Raw genomic sequence first — 23748 nt, 5'->3', positions numbered from 1 at the left:
ACTATAATAGGCGATCTATTCATTGCTTCTAATTTTCTGTAGTACAATGAATGTTAATGTCAGTTCAGCCTGCTGGGAAACACTAGAGTCAGGCCTGGGGCCTACACTAGGCCCCGGCCTGCATGCACTGACATCAGCACCCGCAATCTCATTTGTGGAGAGTCCACTCAATCTGCAGCAGCTTACATGCTGCGGGCAACATTGCCAGCGGTATGTAAGAGGTTAAACGGCCCGGATCAGCACTTGTACTGGTTTGGGACGGTAGAGCAGGGGCGCGGCTCAGGTGTTACAGCCGTGCCCCCGCTCTCCACTGCACGGAAGACCCATGCAGCGCTTAGACTGGGTCGCCATAAAAAGGTGGTGGCCGAGCCTAAGGCCCCTTAGTGACCACTGTGAAAAGGCGAATTGGTGGTCACTAAGGGGTTAATCCATTGTGTCCACTAAAGCTTGTAGTGGCCTGTACCTTTTTTGTCTGTTTATAACATGTGATACAATGTTACATGTGGTTATTGTTACACATGATTATAATGTTACACGTGATAATACACAAAATATTATAAGTGATAACGCTTCACATGTTGTTGTCCTGAGGGATACAGACCGTTCGGGCGTCCACACTGGCGGCTGCCTCTTTTGTCTTCTGTTTCTGGCATCTCCACCACGCGAGTAACCAGCTGAGCAGCCCCTGCACCTCCTCCAGACGCTCCCTGATCTGTGGGGTCATCAACATGAAACATGTCAGATATAACGAGCAGCCATGACAGTACCAGCAGAAATCGGCCAGAACAATCACTCTCACCGTCTGCGCCAGGAGATGATCTTCTCCAATCAACTGCCAGCCAATCCCGGCAAGCACTTCAAACTCCCTCAACTTGCCCTCCACAGTCCTCTCTAGATCCCTCTGCGCAGGAGTGAGACATCCCCTCGGACTTTCTGACAGGATCTGATCTCTGGTGACCTCCGACCATGATCTGTGAAGAGAAGAAAGCATCAGAGACATAAGAGCAGAGGAGGAGATGATACAGAGAAGACACAGAGCAGAGGAGGAGATAATAAAGAGAAGATACAGAGAAGAGGAGGAGATAATACAGAGAAGATACAGAGCAGAGGAGGAGATGATACAGAGAAGATACAGAGCAGATGAGGAGATAATAAAGAGAAGATACAGAGCAGAGGAGGAGATAATACAGAGAAGACACAGAGCAGAGGAGGAGATGATACAGAGAAGATACAGAGCAGAGGAGGAGATAATAAAGAGAAGATACAGAGCAGAGGAGGAGATAATACAGAGAAGACACAGAGCAGAGGAGGAGATGATACAGAGAAGATACAGAGCAGAGGAGGAGATGATACAGAGAAGACACATAACAGAAGAGGAGATGATACAGAGAAGATGCAGAGGAGGAGATGATACAGAGAAGATACAGAGCAGAGGAGGAGATGATACAGAGAAGATGCAGAGAAGAGTAGGAGATAATACAGAGAAGATACAGAGCAGTGGAGGAGATGATACAGAGAAGATACAGAGCAGAGGAGGAGATGATACAGAGAAGACACATAACAGAAGAGGAGATGATACAGAGAAGATGCAGAGGAGGAGATGATACAGAGAAGACACAGAGCAGAGGAGGAGATAATACAGAGAAGATACAGAGAAGAGGAGGAGATAATACAGAGAAGATACAGAACAGAGGAGGAGATGATACAGAGAAGATACAGAGCAGAGGAGGAGATCATACAGAGAAGATACAGAGAAGAGGAGGAGATAATACAGAGAAGATACAGAGCAGAGGAGGAGATAATACAGAGAAGATACAGAGAAGAGGAGGAGATAATAAAGAGAAGATGCAGAGGAGGAGATGATACAGAGAAGACACATAACAGAAGAGGAGATGATACAGAGAAGATGCAGAGGAGGAGATGATACAGAGAAGATACAGAGCAGAGGAGGAGATAATACAGAGAAGATACAGTGCAGAGGAGATGATACAGAGAAGAAACAAAGCAGAGGAGGAGATAATACAGAGAAGATACAGTGCAGAGGAGATGATACAGAGAAGAAACAAAGCAGAGGAGGAGATGATACAGAGAAGAAACAAAGCAGAGGAGGAGATGATACAGAGAAGATACAGAGCAAAGGAGGAGATTATACAGAGAAGATACAGACCAGAGGAAGATATGATACAGAGAAGATACAGAGAAGAGGAATAGATGATACAGAGATGATACAGAGCAGAGGAGGAGATAATACAGAGAAGACAATACAGGGAAGATACAAAGCAGAGGAAGAGATGATACAGAGAAAACACAGAGCAGAGGAGGAGATGATACAGAGAAAACACAGAGCAGAGGAGGAGATGATACAGAGAAGATACAGAGCAAAGGAGGAGATTATACAGAGAAGATACAGACCAGAGAAGGTGGAGATGATACAGAGAAGACACAGAGCAGAGGAGGAGATGATACAGAGAAGACACAGAGCAGAAGAGGAGATGATACAGAGAAGATACAGACCAGAGGAGGAGATTATACAGAGAAGATACAGACCAGAGGAGGAGGAGTTGATACAGAGAAGATACAGAGCAGAAGAGGAGATGATACAGAGAAGATACAGACCAGAGGAGGAGATTATACAGAGAAGATACAGACCAGAGGAGGAGGAGTTGATACAGAGAAGACACAGAGCAGAGGAGGAGATGATACAGAGAAGATACAGAGCAGAGGAGGAGATGATACAGAGAAGATACAGAGCAGAGGAGGAGATGATACAGAGAAGATACAGAGCAAAGGAGGGGATGATACAGAGAAGATACAGACTAGAGGAGGTGGAGATGATACAGAGAAGACACAGCAGAGTAGGAGATGATACAGAGAAGACACAGAGCAGAGGAGGAGATGATACAGAGAAGATACAAAGCAGAGGAGGAGATGATACAGTGAAGATACAAAGCAGACGAGATGATACAGAAAAAATACAGAGCAGAGGAGGAGATGATACAGAGAAGACACATAACAGAAGGGGAGATGATACAGAGAAGATACATAACATAGAGGAGATGATACAGAGAAGATACAGAGCCGAGGAGGAGATAATAAAGAGAAGACAAAGAGCAGAGAAGTAGATAATACAGAACAGAGGAGAAAATGATATAGAGAAGATACAGAGCAGAGGAGGAGATGATGCAGAGCAGAGGAGGAGATGATACAGAGAAGATACAGAGCAGAGGAAGAGATGATACAGAGCAGAGAAGGAGATGATACAGAGAACATACAGAGCAGAGGAAGAGATAATGCAGAGAAGAGGAGGAGATGATACAAAGAAGACACAGAGCAGAAGAGGAGATGATACAGAGAACATACAGAGCAGAGGAAGAGATAATGCAGAGAAGAGGAGGAGATGATACAGAGAAGACACAGAGCAGAAGAGGAGATGATACAGAGAAGACACAGAGCAGAGGAGGAGATGATACAGAGAAGACACAGAGCAGAGGAGGAGATGATACAGAGAAGATACAGAGCAGAGGAGGAGATGATACAGAGAAGACACAGAGCAGAGGAGGAGATGATACAGAGAAGACACAGAGCAGAAGAGGAGATGATGCAGAGAAGATACAGAGCAGAGGAGGAGATGATATTGAGAAGACACGGAGCAGAGGAGGAGATGATACAGAGAAGACACGAAGCAGAGGAGGAGATGATACAGAGCAGACACAGAGCAGAGGAGGAGATGATACAGACAAGACACAGAGCAGAGGAGGATATGATACAGAGAAGATACAGTGCAGAGGAGATGATACAGAGAAGAAACAGAGCAGAGGAGGATTAACAAGGTCTGATTTGAGCACAAATCAGAATCGGAACCTGCGCTTATTCAGATACGTTGCAGATTATTGGGTGGGTATGCAAAGGAAGGGGTATTCACAGTATTAGGTGGGTGTGTAAGGTAAGAGGTATTCACAGTAATCTTTGGTGCGCTTACCTTATTTGGCAGGTAGTCTATCCGTGGAGTGTCCGTCTTTCTGGATCCGGTGGGTAGGTTTCCAAAGTGGAAATTGAATTTGTCCCCTGAAGGCTTCCATACTCAGTGCGGTGACGTCACACGCCAAAGTTCCCGGACTTCAACTGGGGTTGCCTCGCGTGAGTGATCTGCTGCCGGCCGGAGCACCACCTACGCTAGAGGTTGAACCTGAAGGCACTTTGGAAACCTACCCACCGGATCCAGAAAGACGGACACTCCACGGATAGACTACCTGCCAAATAAGGTAACCGCACCAAAGATTACTGTGAATACCTCTTCCCTTACACACCCACCTAATACTGTGAATACCCCTTCCTTTGCATACCCACCCAATAATCTGAAACGTATCTGAATCAGCGCAGGTTCCGATTCTGATTTGTGCTCAAATCAGACCTTGTTAATACTTTCACTTTACGGTCGCTGCAGCAGACCGTGGCAGTGAACTTTGCAGCGATTCCCTGCTTGATACGTAGGTTTGAGTGTATCTGGGAGCGCGGGTGGACTTGTATACATTCTAAGAGCAGAGGAGGAGATGATACAGAGAAGAAACAAAGCAGAGGAGGATATGATGCAGAGAAGATACAGAGCAAAGGAGGAGATTATACAGAGAAGATACAGACCAGAGGAAGATATGATACAGAGAAGATACAGAGAAGAGGAATAGATGATACAGAGACGATACAGAGCAGAAGAGGAGATGATACAGAGAAGAAACAGAGCAGAGGAGGAGGTAATACAGAGAAGATAAAGAGCAGAGGATGAGATGAGACAGAGAAGATACAGAGCAGATGAGGAGATAATACAGAGAAGATACAGAGCAGAGGAGGAAGTGATACAGAGAAGACACTGAGCAGAGGAGGAGATAATACAGAGAAGATACAGAGCAGAGGAGGAGATAATACAGAGAAGATACAGAGCAGAGGAGGAGATGATACAGAGAAAACAAAGAGCAGAGGAGGAGATGATACAGAGAAGATACAGAGCAAAGGAACTGGTAATAAGTAGAAGATACAGAGCAGAGGAGATGATACAAAGAAGAAACAGAGCAAAGGAGGAGATTATACAGAGAAGATACAGACCAGAGAAGGTGGAGATGAGGAAGTGAAACAGAGATGACACAGAGCAGAGGAGGAGATGATACAGAGAAGATACAGAGCAGAGGAGGAGATGATACAGAGAAGATACAGAGCAAAGGAGGAGATTATACAGAGAAGATACAGACCAGAGAAGGTGGAGATGATACAGAGAAGACACATAGCAGAGGAGGAGATGATACAGAAAAGACACAGAGCAGAGGAGGAGATGATACAGAGAAGACACAGAGCAGAAGAGGAGATGATACAGAGAAGATACAGACCAGAGGAGGAGATGATACTGAGAAGACACAGAGCAGAGGAGGAGATGATACAGAGAAGATACAGACCAGAGGAGGAGGAGTTGATACAGAGAAGATACAGACCAGAGGAGGAGGAGTTGATACAGAGAAGACACAGAGCAGAGGAGGAGATGATACAGAGAAGATACAGAACAGAGGAGGAGATGATACAGAGAAGACACAGAGCAGAGGAGGAGATGATAGAGAGATGATACAGGGCAGAGAAGATGATACAGAGAATATGCAGAGGAGAAGAAGATACAGAGCAGAGGAGAAGACACAGAGAAGACACAGAGCAGAGGAAAAGATGATACAGAGAAGATACAGAGCAGAGGAGGAGGTGATACAGAGAAGATACAGAGCAAAGGAGGGGATGATACAGAGAAGATACAGACTAGAGGAGGTGGAGATGATACAGAAAAGACACAGCAGAGTAGGAGATGATACAGAGAAGACACAGAGCAGAGGAGGAGATGATACAGAGAACACACAGAGCAGAAGAGGAGATGATACAGAAAAGATACAGAGCAAAGGAGGAGATGATACAGAGAAGATACAGAGCAGAGGAGATAATACAGAGAAGATACAGAGCAGAGGAGGAGATGATACAGAGAAGACACAGAGCAGAGGAGGAGATGGTACAGAGAAGACACAGAGCAGAAGAGGAGATGATACAGAGAAGATACAGAGCAGAGGAGGGGATGATATTGAGAAGACACAGAGCAGAGGAGGAGATGATACAGAGAAGACACAGAGCAGAGGAGGATATGATACAAAGAAGAAACAGAGCAGAAGAGGATATGATACAGAGAAGACACAGAGCAGAAGAAGACATGATACAGAGAAGATACAGAGCAGAGGAGGGGATGATATTGAGAAGACACAGAGCAGAGGAGGAGATGATACAGACAAGACACAGAGCAGAGGAGGATATGATACAGAGTAGAAACAGAGCAGAAGAGGAGATGATACAGAGAAGAAACAGAGCAGAGGAGGAGGTGATACAGAGAAGATAAAGAGCAGAGGATGAGATGAGACAGAGAAGATACAGAGCAGATGAGGAGATAATACAGAGAAGATACAGAGCAGAGGAGGAAGTGATACAGAGAAGACACTGAGCAGAGGAGGAGATAATACAGAGAAGATACAGAGCAGAGGAGGAGATAATACAGAGAAGATACAGAGCAGAGGAGGAGATTATACAGAGAAGATACAGACCAGAGGAGGAGGAGTTGATACAGAGAAGATACAGAGCAGAAGAGGAGATGATACAGAGAAGATACAGACCAGAGGAGGAGATTATACAGAGAAGATACAGACCAGAGGAGGAGGAGTTGATACAGAGAAGACACAGAGCAGAGGAGGAGATGATACAGAGAAGATACAGAGCAGAGGAGGAGATGATACAGAGAAGATACAGAGCAGAGGAGGAGATGATACAGAGAAGATACAGAGCAAAGGAGGGGATGATACAGAGAAGATACAGACTAGAGGAGGTGGAGATGATACAGAGAAGACACAGCAGAGTAGGAGATGATACAGAGAAGACACAGAGCAGAGGAGGAGATGATACAGAGAAGATACAAAGCAGAGGAGGAGATGATACAGTGAAGATACAAAGCAGACGAGATGATACAGAAAAAATACAGAGCAGAGGAGGAGATGATACAGAGAAGACACATAACAGAAGGGGAGATGATACAGAGAAGATACATAACATAGAGGAGATGATACAGAGAAGATACAGAGCCGAGGAGGAGATAATAAAGAGAAGACAAAGAGCAGAGAAGTAGATAATACAGAACAGAGGAGAAAATGATATAGAGAAGATACAGAGCAGAGGAGGAGATGATGCAGAGCAGAGGAGGAGATGATACAGAGAAGATACAGAGCAGAGGAAGAGATGATACAGAGCAGAGAAGGAGATGATACAGAGAACATACAGAGCAGAGGAAGAGATAATGCAGAGAAGAGGAGGAGATGATACAAAGAAGACACAGAGCAGAAGAGGAGATGATACAGAGAACATACAGAGCAGAGGAAGAGATAATGCAGAGAAGAGGAGGAGATGATACAGAGAAGACACAGAGCAGAAGAGGAGATGATACAGAGAAGACACAGAGCAGAGGAGGAGATGATACAGAGAAGACACAGAGCAGAGGAGGAGATGATACAGAGAAGATACAGAGCAGAGGAGGAGATGATACAGAGAAGACACAGAGCAGAGGAGGAGATGATACAGAGAAGACACAGAGCAGAAGAGGAGATGATACAGAGAAGATACAGAGCAGAGGAGGAGATGATATTGAGAAGACACGGAGCAGAGGAGGAGATGATACAGAGAAGACACGAAGCAGAGGAGGAGATGATACAGAGCAGACACAGAGCAGAGGAGGAGATGATACAGACAAGACACAGAGCAGAGGAGGATATGATACAGAGAAGATACAGTGCAGAGGAGATGATACAGAGAAGAAACAGAGCAGAGGAGGATTAACAAGGTCTGATTTGAGCACAAATCAGAATCGGAACCTGCGCTTATTCAGATACGTTGCAGATTATTGGGTGGGTATGCAAAGGAAGGGGTATTCACAGTATTAGGTGGGTGTGTAAGGTAAGAGGTATTCACAGTAATCTTTGGTGCGGTTACCTTATTTGGCAGGTAGTCTATCCGTGGAGTGTCCGTCTTTCTGGATCCGGTGGGTAGGTTTCCAAAGTGGAAATTGAATTTGTCCCCTGAAGGCTTCCATACTCAGTGCGGTGACGTCACACGCCAAGTTCCCGGACTTCAACTGGGGTTGCCTCGCGTGAGTGATCTGCTGCCGGCCGGAGCACCACCTACGCTAGAGGTTGAACCTGAAGGCACTTTGGAAACCTACCCACCGGATCCAGAAAGACGGACACTCCACGGATAGACTACCTGCCAAATAAGGTAACCGCACCAAAGATTACTGTGAATACCTCTTCCCTTACACACCCACCTAATACTGTGAATACCCCTTCCTTTGCATACCCACCCAATAATCTGAAACGTATCTGAATCAGCGCAGGTTCCGATTCTGATTTGTGCTCAAATCAGACCTTGTTAATACTTTCACTTTACGGTCGCTGCAGCAGACCGTGGCAGTGAACTTTGCAGCGATTCCCTGCTTGATACGTAGGTTTGAGTGTATCTGGGAGCGCGGGTGGACTTGTATACATTCTAAGAGCAGAGGAGGAGATGATACAGAGAAGAAACAAAGCAGAGGAGGATATGATGCAGAGAAGATACAGAGCAAAGGAGGAGATTATACAGAGAAGATACAGACCAGAGGAAGATATGATACAGAGAAGATACAGAGAAGAGGAATAGATGATACAGAGACGATACAGAGCAGAAGAGGAGATGATACAGAGAAGAAACAGAGCAGAGGAGGAGGTAATACAGAGAAGATAAAGAGCAGAGGATGAGATGAGACAGAGAAGATACAGAGCAGATGAGGAGATAATACAGAGAAGATACAGAGCAGAGGAGGAAGTGATACAGAGAAGACACTGAGCAGAGGAGGAGATAATACAGAGAAGATACAGAGCAGAGGAGGAGATAATACAGAGAAGATACAGAGCAGAGGAGGAGATGATACAGAGAAAACAAAGAGCAGAGGAGGAGATGATACAGAGAAGATACAGAGCAAAGGAACTGGTAATAAGTAGAAGATACAGAGCAGAGGAGATGATACAAAGAAGAAACAGAGCAAAGGAGGAGATTATACAGAGAAGATACAGACCAGAGAAGGTGGAGATGAGGAAGTGAAACAGAGATGACACAGAGCAGAGGAGGAGATGATACAGAGAAGATACAGAGCAGAGGAGGAGATGATACAGAGAAGATACAGAGCAAAGGAGGAGATTATACAGAGAAGATACAGACCAGAGAAGGTGGAGATGATACAGAGAAGACACATAGCAGAGGAGGAGATGATACAGAAAAGACACAGAGCAGAGGAGGAGATGATACAGAGAAGACACAGAGCAGAAGAGGAGATGATACAGAGAAGATACAGACCAGAGGAGGAGATGATACTGAGAAGACACAGAGCAGAGGAGGAGATGATACAGAGAAGATACAGACCAGAGGAGGAGGAGTTGATACAGAGAAGATACAGACCAGAGGAGGAGGAGTTGATACAGAGAAGACACAGAGCAGAGGAGGAGATGATACAGAGAAGATACAGAACAGAGGAGGAGATGATACAGAGAAGACACAGAGCAGAGGAGGAGATGATAGAGAGATGATACAGGGCAGAGAAGATGATACAGAGAATATGCAGAGGAGAAGAAGATACAGAGCAGAGGAGAAGACACAGAGAAGACACAGAGCAGAGGAAAAGATGATACAGAGAAGATACAGAGCAGAGGAGGAGGTGATACAGAGAAGATACAGAGCAAAGGAGGGGATGATACAGAGAAGATAGAGACTAGAGGAGGTGGAGATGATACAGAGAAGACACAGCAGAGTAGGAGATGATACAGAGAAGACACAGAGCAGAGGAGGAGATGATACAGAGAACACACAGAGCAGAAGAGGAGATGATACAGAAAAGATACAGAGCAAAGGAGGAGATGATACAGAGAAGATACAGAGCAGAGGAGATAATACAGAGAAGATACAGAGCAGAGGAGGAGATGATATTGAGAAGACACAGAGCAGAGGAGGAGATGATACAGAGAAGACACAGAGCAGAGGAGGATATGATACAAAGAAGAAACAGAGCAGAAGAGGATATGATACAGAGAAGACACAGAGCAGAAGAAGACATGATACAGAGAAGATACAGAGCAGAGGAGGGGATGATATTGAGAAGACACAGAGCAGAGCAGGAGATTATACAGACAAGACACAGAGCAGAGGAGGATATGATACAGAGTAGAAACAGAGCAGAAGAGGAGATGATACAGAGAAGAAACAGAGCAGAGGAGGAGGTGATACAGAGAAGATAAAGAGCAGAGGATGAGATGAGACAGAGAAGATACAGAGCAGATGAGGAGATAATACAGAGAAGATACAGAGCAGAGGAGGAAGTGATACAGAGAAGACACTGAGCAGAGGAGGAGATAATACAGAGAAGATACAGAGCAGAGGAGGAGATAATACAGAGAAGATACAGAGCAGAGGAGGAGATGATACAGAGAAAACAAAGAGCAGAGGAGGAGATGATACAGAGAAGATACAGAGCAAAGGAACTGGTAATAAGTAGAAGATACAGAGCAGAGGAGATGCTACAAAGAAGAAACAGAGCAAAGGAGGAGATTATACAGAGAAGATACAGACCAGAGAAGGTGGAGATGAGAAAGTGAAACAGAGAAGACACAGAGCAGAGGAGGAGATGATACAGAGAAGATACAGAGCAGAGGAGGAGATGATACAGAGAAGATACAGAGCAAAGGAGGAGATTATACAGAGAAGATACAGACCAGAGAAGGTGGAGATGATACAGAGAAGACACATAGCAGAGGAGGAGATGATACAGAGAAGACACAGAGCAGAGGAGGAGATGATACAGAGAAGACACAGATCAGAAGAGGAGATGATACAGAGAAGATACAGACCAGAGGAGGAGATGATACAGAGAAGATACAGACCAGAGGAGGAGGAGTTGATACAGAGAAGATACAGACCAGAGGAGGAGGAGTTGATACAGAGAAGATACAGAACAGAGGAGGAGATGATACAGAGAAGACACAGAGCAGAGGAGGAGATGATAGAGAGATGATACAGAGCAGAGAAGATGATACAGAGAATATGCAGAGGAGAAGAAGATACAGAGCAGAGGAGAAGACACAGAGAAGACACAGAGCAGAGGAAAAGATGATACAGAGAAGATACAGAGCAGAGGAGGAGGTGATACCGAGAAGAAACAGAGCAGAAGAGGAGATGATACAGAGAAGATACAAAGCAGAGGAGGAGATGATACAGAGAAGATACAGAGCAAAGGAGGGGATGATACAGAGAATATACAGACTAGAGGAGGTGGAGATGATACAGAGAAGACACAGCAGAGTAGGAGATGATACAGAGAAGACACAGAGCAGAGGAGGAGATGATACAGAGAAGACACAGAGCAGAGGAGGAGATGATACAGAGAAGACACAGAGCAGAAGAGGAGATGATACAGAGAAGAAACAGAGCAGAGGAGGAGGTGATACAGAGAAGATAAAGAGCAGAGGATGAGATGAGACAGAGAAGATACAGAGCAGATGAGGAGATAATACAGAGAAGATACAGAGCAGAGGAGGAAGTGATACAGAGAAGACACTGAGCAGAGGAGGAGATAATACAGAGAAGATACAGAGCAGAGGAGGAGATAATACAGAGAAGATACAGAGCAGAGGAGGAGATGATACAGAGAAAACAAAGAGCAGAGGAGGAGATGATACAGAGAAGATACAGAGCAAAGGAACTGGTAATAAGTAGAAGATACAGAGCAGAGGAGATGCTACAAAGAAGAAACAGAGCAAAGGAGGAGATTATACAGAGAAGATACAGACCAGAGAAGGTGGAGATGAGAAAGTGAAACAGAGAAGACACAGAGCAGAGGAGGAGATGATACAGAGAAGATACAGAGCAGAGGAGGAGATGATACAGAGAAGATACAGAGCAAAGGAGGAGATTATACAGAGAAGATACAGACCAGAGAAGGTGGAGATGATACAGAGAAGACACATAGCAGAGGAGGAGATGATACAGAGAAGACACAGAGCAGAGGAGGAGATGATACAGAGAAGACACAGAGCAGAAGAGGAGATGATACAGAGAAGATACAGACCAGAGGAGGAGATGATACAGAGAAGATACAGACCAGAGGAGGAGGAGTTGATACAGAGAAGATACAGACCAGAGGAGGAGGAGTTGATACAGAGAAGATACAGAACAGAGGAGGAGATGATACAGAGAAGACACAGAGCAGAGGAGGAGATGATAGAGAGATGATACAGAGCAGAGAAGATGATACAGAGAATATGCAGAGGAGAAGAAGATACAGAGCAGAGGAGAAGACACAGAGAAGACACAGAGCAGAGGAAAAGATGATACAGAGAAGATACAGAGCAGAGGAGGAGGTGATACCGAGAAGAAACAGAGCAGAAGAGGAGATGATACAGAGAAGATACAAAGCAGAGGAGGAGATGATACAGAGAAGATACAGAGCAAAGGAGGGGATGATACAGAGAAGATACAGACTAGAGGAGGTGGAGATGATACAGAGAAGACACAGCAGAGTAGGAGATGATACAGAGAAGACACAGAGCAGAGGAGGAGATGATACAGAGAAGACACAGAGCAGAGGAGGAGATGATACAGAGAAGACACAGAGCAGAAGAGGAGATGATACAGAAAAGATACAGAGCAAAGGAGGAGATGATACAGAGAAGATACAGAGCAGAGGAGATGATACAGAGAAGATACAGAGCAGAGGAGATAATACAGAGAAGATACAGAGCAGAGGAGGAGATGATACAGAGAAGACACAGAGCAGAGGAGGAGATGGTACAGAGAAGACACAGAGCAGAAGAGGAGATGATACAGAGAAGATACAGAGCAGAGGAGGGGATGATATTGAGAAGACACAGAGCAGAGGAGGAGATGATACAGAGCAGAGGAGGAGATGATACAGACAAGACACAGAGCAGAGGAGGATATGATACAGAGAAGAAACAGAGCAGAGAAGGAGATGATACAGAAAAGACACGGAGCAGAGGAGATGATACAGAAAAGAAACAAAGCAGAGGAGGAGATGATACAGAGAAGATACAGAGAAGAGGAATAGATGATACAGAGACGATACAGAGCAGAGGAGGAGATGATATAGAGAAGACACTGAGCAGAGGAGGAGGTGATACAGAGAAGACAAAGCAGATGAAGAGATTATACAGAGACGAAACAGAGCCTAGGAGGAGGTGACACAGAGAAGATACAGAGCAGAGAAGGAGATAATACAGAGAAGATACAGAGCAGAGGAGGAGGTGATACAGAGAAGACACTGAGCATAGAAGGAGATGATACAGAGAAGACACTGAGCAGAGGAGGAGATGATACAGAGAAGATACAGAGCAGAGGAGGAGGTGATACCGAGAAGACACAGAGCAGAAGAGGAGATGATACAGAGAAGATACAAAGCAGAGGAGGAGATGATACAGAGAAGATACAGAGCAAAGGAGGAGATGATACAGAGAAGATACAGACCAGAGGAGGTGGAGATCATACAGAGAAGACACAGCAGAGTAGGAGATGATACAGAGAAGACACAGAGCAGAGGAGGAGATGATAAAGAGAAGATACAGAGCAGAGGAGGAGATGATACAGAGAAGATACAGAGCAGAGGAGGAGATGATACAGAGAAGATACAGAGAAGAGGAGGAGATAATACAGAGAAGATACAGAGCAGAGGAGGAGATGATACAGAGAAGATACAGAGCAGAGGAGATGATACAGAGAAGATACAGAGCAGAGGAGGAGATGATACAGAGAAGATACAGAGCAGAGGAAGAGATGATACAGAGAAGACACATAACAGAAGGGGAGATGATACAGAGAAGATACAGAACAGAGAGGAGATGATACAGAGAAGACACAGAGCAGAGAAGGAGATGACACAGAGAAGATACAGAGCAGAGAGGTAGATAATATAGAAAAGATACAGAGCAGATGAGGAGATTACACAGAGAAAACACAGAGAAGAGGAGGAGATGATACAGAGAAGACACAGAGCAGAGGAGGAGATGATACAGAGAAGATACAGAGCAGAGAAGTAGATAATATAGAAAAGATACAGAGCAGATGAGGAGATTACACAGAGAAAACACAGAGAAGAGGAGGAAATGATACAGAGAAGACACAGAGCAGAGGAGGAGATGATACAGAGAAGATACAGAGCAGAGGAGGATATGATACAGTGAAGATACAGAGCAGACGAGATGAAACAGAAAAGATACAGAGCAGATGAGGAGATTACACAGAGAAAACACAGAGAAGAGGAGGAGATGATACAGAGAAGATACAGAGCAGAAGAGGAGATGATACAGAGAAGATACAGAGAAGAGGAAGAGATAATAAAGAGAAGATACAGAGAAGAGGAGGAGATAATACAGAGAAGATACAGAGCAGAGGAGGAGATGATACAGAGAAGATACAGAGCAGAGGAGATGATACAGAGAAGATACAGAGTAGAGGAGGAGATGATACAGAGAAGATACAGAGCAGAGGAAGGGATGATACAGAGAGGACACATAACAGAAGGGGAGATGATACAGAGAAGATACAGAACAGAGAGGAGATGATACAGAGAAGACACAGAGCAGAGGAGGAGATGATACAGAGAAGATACAGAGCAGAAGAGGAGATGATACAGAGAAGATACAGAGAAGAGGAGGAGATAATAAAGAGAAGATACAGAGAAGAGGAGGAGATAATACAGAGAAGATACAGAGCAGAGGAGATGATACAGAGAAGATACAGAGCAGAGGAGGAGATGATACAGAGAAGATACAGAGCAGAGAAGTAGATAATATAGAAAAGATACAGAGCAGATGAGGAGATTACACAGAGAAAACACAGAGAAGAGGAAGAGATGATACAGAGAAGACACAGAAAAGAGGAGGAGATGATACAGAGAAGACGCAGAGGAGGAGATGATACAGAGAAGACACAGAGCAGAGGAGGAGATGATACAGAGAAGATACAGAGCAGAGGAGGATATGATACAGTGAAGATACAGAGCAGACGAGATGATACAGAAAAAATACAGAGCAGAGGTAGAGATGATACAGAGAAGATACAGAGCAGAGGAGGAGATGATACAGAGAAGACACATAACAGAAGGGGAGAAGATACAGAGAAGATACAGAACAGAGAGGAGATGATACAGTGAAGATACAGAGCAGAGAAGGAGATGATACAGAGAAGACACAGAGCAGAGGAGGAGATGATACAGAGAAGACACAGAGCAGAAGAGGAGATGATACAGAGAAGATACAGAGCAGAGGAGGAGATGATATTGAGAAGACACGGAGCAGAGGAGGAGATGATACAGAGAAGACACAGCAGAGGAGGAGATGATACAGAGAAGACACAGAGCAGAGGAGGAGATGATACAGACAAGACACAGAGCAGAGGAGGATATGATACAGAGAAGATACAGTGCAGAGGAGATGATACAGAGAAGAAACAGAGCAGAGGAGGAGGTGATACAGAGAAGAAACAAAGCAGAGGAGGAGATGATACAGAGAAGATACAGAGCAAAGGAGGAGATTATACAGAGAAGATACAGAGCAGTGGAGGAGATGATACAGAGAAGATACAGAGCAGAGGAGGAGATGATACAGAGAAGATACAGAGCAGAGGAGGAGATGATGCAGAGCAGAGGAGGAGATGATACAGAGAAGATACAGAGCAGAGGAAGAGATGATACAAAGAAGATACAGAGCAGAGAAGGAGATGATACAGAGAAGATACGGAGCAGAGGAGGAGATGATACAGAGAAGATACAGAGCAGAGGAGGAGATGATGCAGAGCAGAGGAGGAGATGATACAGAGAAGATACAGAGCAGAGGAAGAGATGATACAGAGAAGATACAGAGCAGAGAAGGAGATGATACAGAGAAGATACGGAGCAGAGGAGGAGATGATACAGAGAAGATACGGAGCAGAGGAGGAGATGATATAGAGAACATACAGAGCAGAGGAAGAGATAATGCAGAGAAGAGGAGGAGATGATACAAAGAAGACACAGAGCAGAAGAGGAGATGATACAGAGAAGACACAGAGCAGAGGAGGAGATGATACAGAGAAGACACAGAGCAGAAGAGGAGATGATACAGAGAAGATACAGAGCAGAGGAGGAGATGATACAGAGAAGACAGAGAGCAGAGGAGGAGATGATACAGAGAAGATACAGAGCAGAGGAGGAGATGATACAGACAAGACACGGAGCAGAGGAGGAGATGATACAGAGAAGACACGGAGCAGAGGAGGAGATAATACAGAGAAGACACAGAGCAGAGGAGGAGATGATACAGACAAGACACAGAGCAGAGGAGGATATGATACAGAGAAGACACAGTGCAGAGGAGATGATACAGAGAAGAAACAGAGCAGAGGAGGAGGTGATACAGAGAAGAAACAAAGCAGAGGAGGAGATGATACAGAGAAGATACAGAGCAAAGGAGGAGATTATAGAGAGAAGATACAGACCAGAGGAGGAGATGATACAGAGAAGATACAGAGCAGAGGAGGAAATGATACAGAGAAGACACTGAGCAGAGGAAGATATGATACAGAGAAGATACAGAGAAGAGGAATAGATGATACAGAGACGATGCAGAGCAGAAGAGGAGATGATATAGAGAAGACACTGAGCAGAGGAGGAGATGATACAGAGAAGATACAGAGCAAAGGAACTGGTAATAAGTAGAAGATACAGAGCAGAGGAGATGATACAGAGAAGATACAGAGCACATGAGGAAGTGAAACAGAGAAGACACATGGCAGAGGAGGAGATGATACAGAGAAGACACAGAGCAGAGGAGGAGATGATACAGAGAAGACACAGAGCAGAAGAGGAGATTATACAGAGAAGATACAGACCAGAGGAGGAGGAGTTGATAAAGAGAAGATACAGACCAGAGGAGGAGGAGATGATACAGAGAAGATACAGAACAGAGGAGGAGATGATACAGAGAAGATACAGACCAGAGGAGGAGATGATACAGAGAAGATACAGACCAGAGGAGGAGGAGTTGATAAAGAGAAGATACAGACCAGAGGAGGAGGAGATGATACAGAGAAGATACAGAACAGAGGAGGAGATGATACAGAGAAGTCACAGAGCAGAGGAGGAGATGATAGAGAGATTATACAGAGCAGAGAAGATGATACAGAGAATATGCAGAGGAGAAGAAGATACAGAGAAGACACAGAGCAGAGGAAAAGATGATACAGAGAAGATAACGAGCAGAGGAGGAGGTGATACAGAGAAGACACAGAGCAGAAGAGGAGATGATACAGAGAAGATACAAAGCAGAGGAGGAGATGATACAGAGAAGATACAGAGCAAAGGAGGGGATGATACAGAGAAGATACAGAGCAGTGGAGGAGATGATACAGAGAAGATACAGTGCAGAGGAGGAGATGATACACAGAAGACACAGAGCAGAGAAGGAGATGATACAGAGAAGACACAGAGCAGAGGAGGAGATGATACAGAGAAGACACAGAGCAGAGAAGGAGATGATACAGAGAAGACACAGAGCAGAGGAGGAGATTATACAGAGAAGATACAGAGCGGAGAAGGAGTTGATACAGAGAAGACACAGAGCAGAGGAGGAGATGATACAGAGAAGACACAGAGCAGAGGAGATGATACAGAGAAGACACAGAGCAGAGAAGGAGATTATACAGAGAAGATACAGAGCAGTGGAGGAGATGATACAGAGAAGATACAGTGCAGAGGAGGAGATGATACAGAGAAGACACAGAGCAGAGAAGGAGATGATACAGAGAAGACACAGAGCAGAGGAGGAGATGATACAGAGAAGACACAGAGCAGAGAAGGAGATGATACAGAGAAGACACAGAGCAGAGGAGGAGATTATACAGAGAAGATACAGAGCAGTGGAGGAGATGATACAGAGAAGATACAGTGCAGAGGAGGAGATGATACAGAGAAGACACAGAGCAGAGAAGGAGATGATACAGAGAAGACACAGAGCAGAGGAGGAGATGATACAGAGAAGATACAGAGCAGAGAAGGAGATGATAAAGAGAAGACACAGAGCAGAGAAGGAGATGATACAGAGAAGACACAGAGCAGAGGAGGAGATTATACAGAGAAGATACAGAGCGGAGAAGGAGATGATACAGAGAAGACACAGAGCAGAGGAGGAGATGATACAGAGAAGACACAGAGCAGAGGAGATGATACAGAGAAGACACAGAGCAGAGAAGGAGATTATACAGAGAAGATACAGAGCAGTGGAGGAGATGATACAGAGACGATACAGTGCAGAGGAGGAGATGATACAGAGAAGACACAGAGCAGAGAAGGAGATGATACAGAGAAGACACAGAGCAGAGGAGGAGATGATACAGAGAAGACACAGAGCAGTGGAGGAGATGATACAGATAAGATACAGAGCAGAGGAGATGATACAGAGAAGACACAGAGCAGTGGAGGAGATTATACAGAGAAGATACAGAGCAGTGGAGGAGAGGATACAGAGAAGATACAGAGCAGTGGAGGAGATGATACAGAGAAGATACAGAGCAGAGGAGGAGATGATACAGAGAAGATACAGAGCAGAGGAGGAGATGATACAGAGAAGACACAGAGCAGAGAAGGAGATTATACAGAGAAGATACAGAGCAGTGGAGGAGATGATACAGAGAAGATACAGTGCAGAGGAGGAGATGATACAGAGAAGACACAGAGCAGAGAAAGAGATGATACAGAGAAGACACAGAGCAGAGGAGGAGATGATACAGAGAAGACACAGAGCAGTGGAGGAGATGATACAGAGAAGATACAGAGCAGAGGAGGAGATGATACAGAGAAGACACAGAGCAGAGAAGGAGATGATACAGAGAAGATACAGAGCAGAGAAGGAGATGATACAGAGAAGATACAGAGCAGTGGAGGAGATGATACAGAGAAGACACATAGAGTAGGAGATGATACAGAGAAGATACAGAGCAGAAGAGGAGATGATACAGAGAAGATACAGAGCAGAGGAGGAGATGATACAGAGAAGATACAGAGCAGAGGAGGAGATGATACAGAGAAGATACAGAGCAGAGGAGGAGATGATACAGAGAAGACACAGAGCAGAGAAGGAGATGATACAGAGAAGACACAGAGCAGAGGAGGAGATGATACAGAGAAGACACAGAGCAGAGAAGGAGATGATACAGAGAAGACACAGAGCAGTGGAGGAGATGATACAGAGCAGACACAGAGCAGTGGAGGAGATGATACAGAGCAGACACAGAGCAGAGGAGGAGATGATACAGAGAAGACACAGAGCAGTGGAGGAGATGATACAGAGAAGACACAGAGCAGAGGAGGAGATGATACAGAGAAGACACAGAGCAGAGAAGGAGATGATACAGAGAAGACACAGAGCAGTGGAGGAGATGATACAGAGCAGACACAGAGCAGTGGAGGAGATGATACAGAGCAGACACAGAGCAGAGGAGGAGATGATACAGAGAAGACACAGAGCAGAGGAGGAGATGATACAGAGAAGACACAGAGCAGAGGAGATGATACAGAGAAGACACAGAGCGGAGAAGGAGATGATACAGAGAAGATACAGAGCAGAGGAGGAGATGATACAGAGAAGACACAGAGCAGAGAAGGAGATGATACAGAGAAGACACATAGAGTAGGAGATAATACAGAGAAGATACAGAGCAGAGGAGGAGATGATACAGAGAAGACACAGAGCAGTAGAGAGGATGATACAGAGAAGATACAGAGCAGAGGAGCAGATGATACAGAGAAGACACAGAGCAGAAGAGGAGATGATACAGAGAAGATACAGAGCAGAGGAGGAGATGATACAGAGAAGATACAGAGCAGAGGAGGAGATGATACAGAGAAGACACAGAGCAGAGGAGGAGATGATACAGAGAAGATACCGAGCAGTGGAGGAGATGATACAGAGAAGAAACAGAGCAGAGGAGGAGATGATACAGAGAAGACACAGAGCAGAGAAGGAGATTATACAGAGAAGATACAGAGCAGTGGAGGAGATGATACAGAGAAGATACAGTGCAGAGGAGGAGATGATACAGAGAAGACACAGAGCAGAGAAAGAGATGATACAGAGAAGACACAGAGCAGAGGAGGAGATGATACAGAGAAGACACAGAGCAGTGGAGGAGATGATACAGAGAAGATACAGAGCAGAGGAGGAGATGATACAGAGAAGACACAGAGCAGAGAAGGAGATGATACAGAGAAGATACAGAGCAGAGAAGGAGATGATACAGAGAAGATACAGAGCAGTGGAGGAGATGATACAGAGAAGACACATAGAGTAGGAGATGATACAGAGAAGATACAGAGCAGAAGAGGAGATGATACAGAGAAGATACAGAGCAGAGGAGGAGATGATACAGAGAAGATACAGAGCAGAGGAGGAGATGATACAGAGAAGATACAGAGCAGAGGAGGAGATGATACAGAGAAGACACAGAGCAGAGAAGGAGATGATACAGAGAAGACACAGAGCAGAGGAGGAGATGATACAGAGAAGACACAGAGCAGAGAAGGAGATGATACAGAGAAGACACAGAGCAGTGGAGGAGATGATACAGAGCAAACACAGAGCAGTGGAGGAGATGATACAGAGCAGACACAGAGCAGAGGAGGAGATGATACAGAGAAGACACAGAGCAGTGGAGGAGATGATACAGAGAAGACACAGAGCAGAGGAGGAGATGATACAGAGAAGACACAGAGCAGAGAAGGAGATGATACAGAGAAGACACAGAGCAGTGGAGGAGATGATACAGAGCAGACACAGAGCAGTGGAGGAGATGATACAGAGCAGACACAGAGCAGAGGAGGAGATGATACAGAGAAGACACAGAGCAGAGGAGGAGATGATACAGAGAAGACACAGAGCAGAGGAGATGATACAGAGAAGACACAGAGCGGAGAAGGAGATGATACAGAGAAGATACAGAGCAGAGGAGGAGATGATACAGAGAAGACACAGAGCAGAGAAGGAGATGATACAGAGAAGACACATAGAGTAGGAGATGATACAGAGAAGATACAGAGCAGAGGAGGAGATGATACAGAGAAGACACAGAGCAGTAGAGAGGATGATACAGAGAAGATACAGAGCAGAGGAGCAGATGATACAGAGAAGACACAGAGCAGAAGAGGAGATGATACAGAGAAGATACAGAGCAGAGGAGGAGATGATACAGAGAAGATACAGAGCAGAGGAGGAGATGATACAGAGAAGACACAGAGCAGAGGAGGAGATGATACAGTGAAGATACCGAGCAGTGGAGGAGATGATACAGAGAAGAAACAGAGCAGAGGAGGAGATGATACAGAGAAGACAGAGAGCAGAGGAGGAGATGATACGGAGAAGACACAGAGCAGTGGAGGAGATGATACAGAGAAGATACAGAGCAGAGGAGGAGATGATACAGAGAAGACACAGAGCAGAGAAGGAGATGATAAAGAGAAGATACAGAGCAGTGGAGGAGATGATACAGAGAAGACACATAGAGTAGGAGATGATACAGAGAAGATACAGAGCAGAGGAGGAGATGATACAGAGAAGATACAGAGCAGAGGAGGAGATGATACAGAGAAGATACAGAACAGAGGAGGAGATGATACAGAGAAGACACAGAGCGGAGAAGGAGATGATACAGAGAAGATACAGAGCAGAGGAGGAGTTGATACAGAGAAGACAGAGAGCAGAGGAGGAGATGATACAGAGAAGACACAGAGCAGTGGAGGAGATGATACAGAGAAGACACAGAGCAGAGAAGGAGATGATAAAGAGAAGATACAGAGCAGTGGAGGAGATGATACAGAGAAGACACATAGAGTAGGAGATGATACAGAGAAGATACAGAGCAGAGGAGGAAATGATACAGAGAAGATACAGAGCAGAGGAGATGATACAGAGAAGACACAGAGCAGTGGAGGAGATGATACAGAGCAGACACAGAGCAGAGGAGGAGATGATACAGAGAAGACACAGAGCAGAGGAGGAGATGATACAGAGAAGACACAGAGCAGAGAAGGAGATGATACAGAGAAGACACAGAGCAGAGGAGGAGATGATACAGAGAAGACACAGAGCAGAGGAGGAGATGATACAGAGAAGATACAGAGCAGTGGAGGAGATGATACAGAGAAGACACAGAGCAGAGGAGATGATACAGAGAAGACACAGAGCAGTGGAGGAGATGATACAGAGAAGACACAGAGCAGAGGAGGAGATGATACAGAGAAGACACAGAGCAGAGGAGGAGATGATACAGAGAAGATACAGAGCAGTGGAGGAGATGATACAGAGAAGACACAGAGCAGAGGAGATGATACAGAGAAGACACAGAGCAGTGGAGGAGAGGATACAGAGAAGACACAGAGCAGTGGAGGAGATGATACAGAGAAGACACAGAGCAGAGGAGGAGATGATACAGAGAAGACACAAAGCAGAGGAGATGATACAGAGAAGACACAGAGCAGTGGAGGAGATGATACAGATCTCGGGGGTCTCCTAACACTGACATCATCCTCAGGTAGAGCAGGAAGAACTCCCGCAGCCGCTTTGTCCTCTGTAGCCGTGCCTGGTTCTTCTGGACTAGGGTCTGTAAGTCGGTCCGTGTCCTCATTGCCTCCTCAATTTTCCTGCCCGCTGACAGTCTCCAGGCCGGACATTCGCCCTCCAGCTGCTCCGCCCGCTCCTGCAGCCTCCTCACCTCCAGGTCGATGATGTCTGACATCTCTGCCTGTAGGACAGAGAAGTCACATTGTACCTCCAGGTGCTCCTGCAATGGTTCTGCCTCCCATGGCGTCCCTCATAATTAGGGGGGGGCGTGACTGACGCCGTTGCTGTCTGACTCCAGCACCCCGCGGTCCGGACATCTCACCTCCACCTGCTGCTGCTGACTGATGACTCCCTGCAGATCCGGCAGCTCCATCTCCCCCTTCACCGCCATCATCTCCTTCTCCGCTGCCTCCAGCTGGGACCAGATGTCGTGGAGTTTGGAGCAGGCGGCCGCCATCGTCTGTGACAATCCTGAGACCTGAGGAGACGGAAGGGTCAGGGCGGCCGCTTACTTCAGCGCTTAATGTCACCTAATGACCTGCCCGGAAAGACGGAACCAGAACCGACAAGGTGGCGGATGGGAGGGGGGGTGCGTCTCGGAGGGTCAGGTTCATTTTCTTTTCTGCCTTGTAGTTACTGCTGTGCTTAAGAGGATAGATTGCAAGCTCCTGGGGTGCAGGGAAAGATGTAAGGAGCATCACAGTGAATATGACATTGGGGCGCCCGATCCTCACCCTGCTCTCTAGCTCTGCGTCCTCTCTGGTGGCTGCTAGCGCTCGCTCTCTCTCCTTGACAGCGTCATTCAGCATCTCCACCGCTTCCTGCAGCTCCTCTAATGGGGTGAACGTCTCCGTTCTGTCCACAGCCAGGACATCGGGGTCACTCCGGACGACACCTCGCCACGTCTCCTGAACCTGCGCCAGCGGAAAGGCAGTGTGTCACTACAGGGTGCACCACAGAGGTGACCCAGCTATCCCAGCTGCTGAATGCCTGACCAATCAGAGAATGGAGCAGT

At 45.7% G+C, this 23748-nt stretch overlaps 1 protein-coding gene across 4 annotated transcripts in view; it reads right to left on the bottom strand.

Moving 5' to 3' along the window:
• LOC120999820 (spectrin alpha chain, non-erythrocytic 1-like) overlaps nucleotides 1-23748 on the bottom strand; it is a 153387-nt gene that overhangs the window by 71502 nt on the left and 58137 nt on the right. For all 4 annotated transcript variants that reach the window (XM_040430824.1, XM_040430826.1, XM_040430828.1 and 1 more), the window contains exons 14-18: nucleotides 23468-23647; nucleotides 23056-23211; nucleotides 22694-22914; nucleotides 800-971; nucleotides 602-712 (exon numbers count right to left, since the gene is read on the bottom strand). In XM_040430824.1, coding sequence (XP_040286758.1) covers nucleotides 602-712; nucleotides 800-971; nucleotides 22694-22914; nucleotides 23056-23211; nucleotides 23468-23647 — 840 coding nt within the window. The remainder of the gene's footprint in view (nucleotides 1-601; nucleotides 713-799; nucleotides 972-22693; nucleotides 22915-23055; nucleotides 23212-23467; nucleotides 23648-23748) is intronic.

The sequence above is a fragment of the Bufo bufo genome, chromosome 4 (assembly GCF_905171765.1).
Source record: "Bufo bufo chromosome 4, aBufBuf1.1, whole genome shotgun sequence".
Taxonomy (NCBI): Eukaryota; Metazoa; Chordata; class Amphibia; order Anura; family Bufonidae; genus Bufo; species Bufo bufo.
Note: the sequence above shows the minus strand (reverse complement) of the source record. Positions and strands in the feature narration are given on the sequence as shown.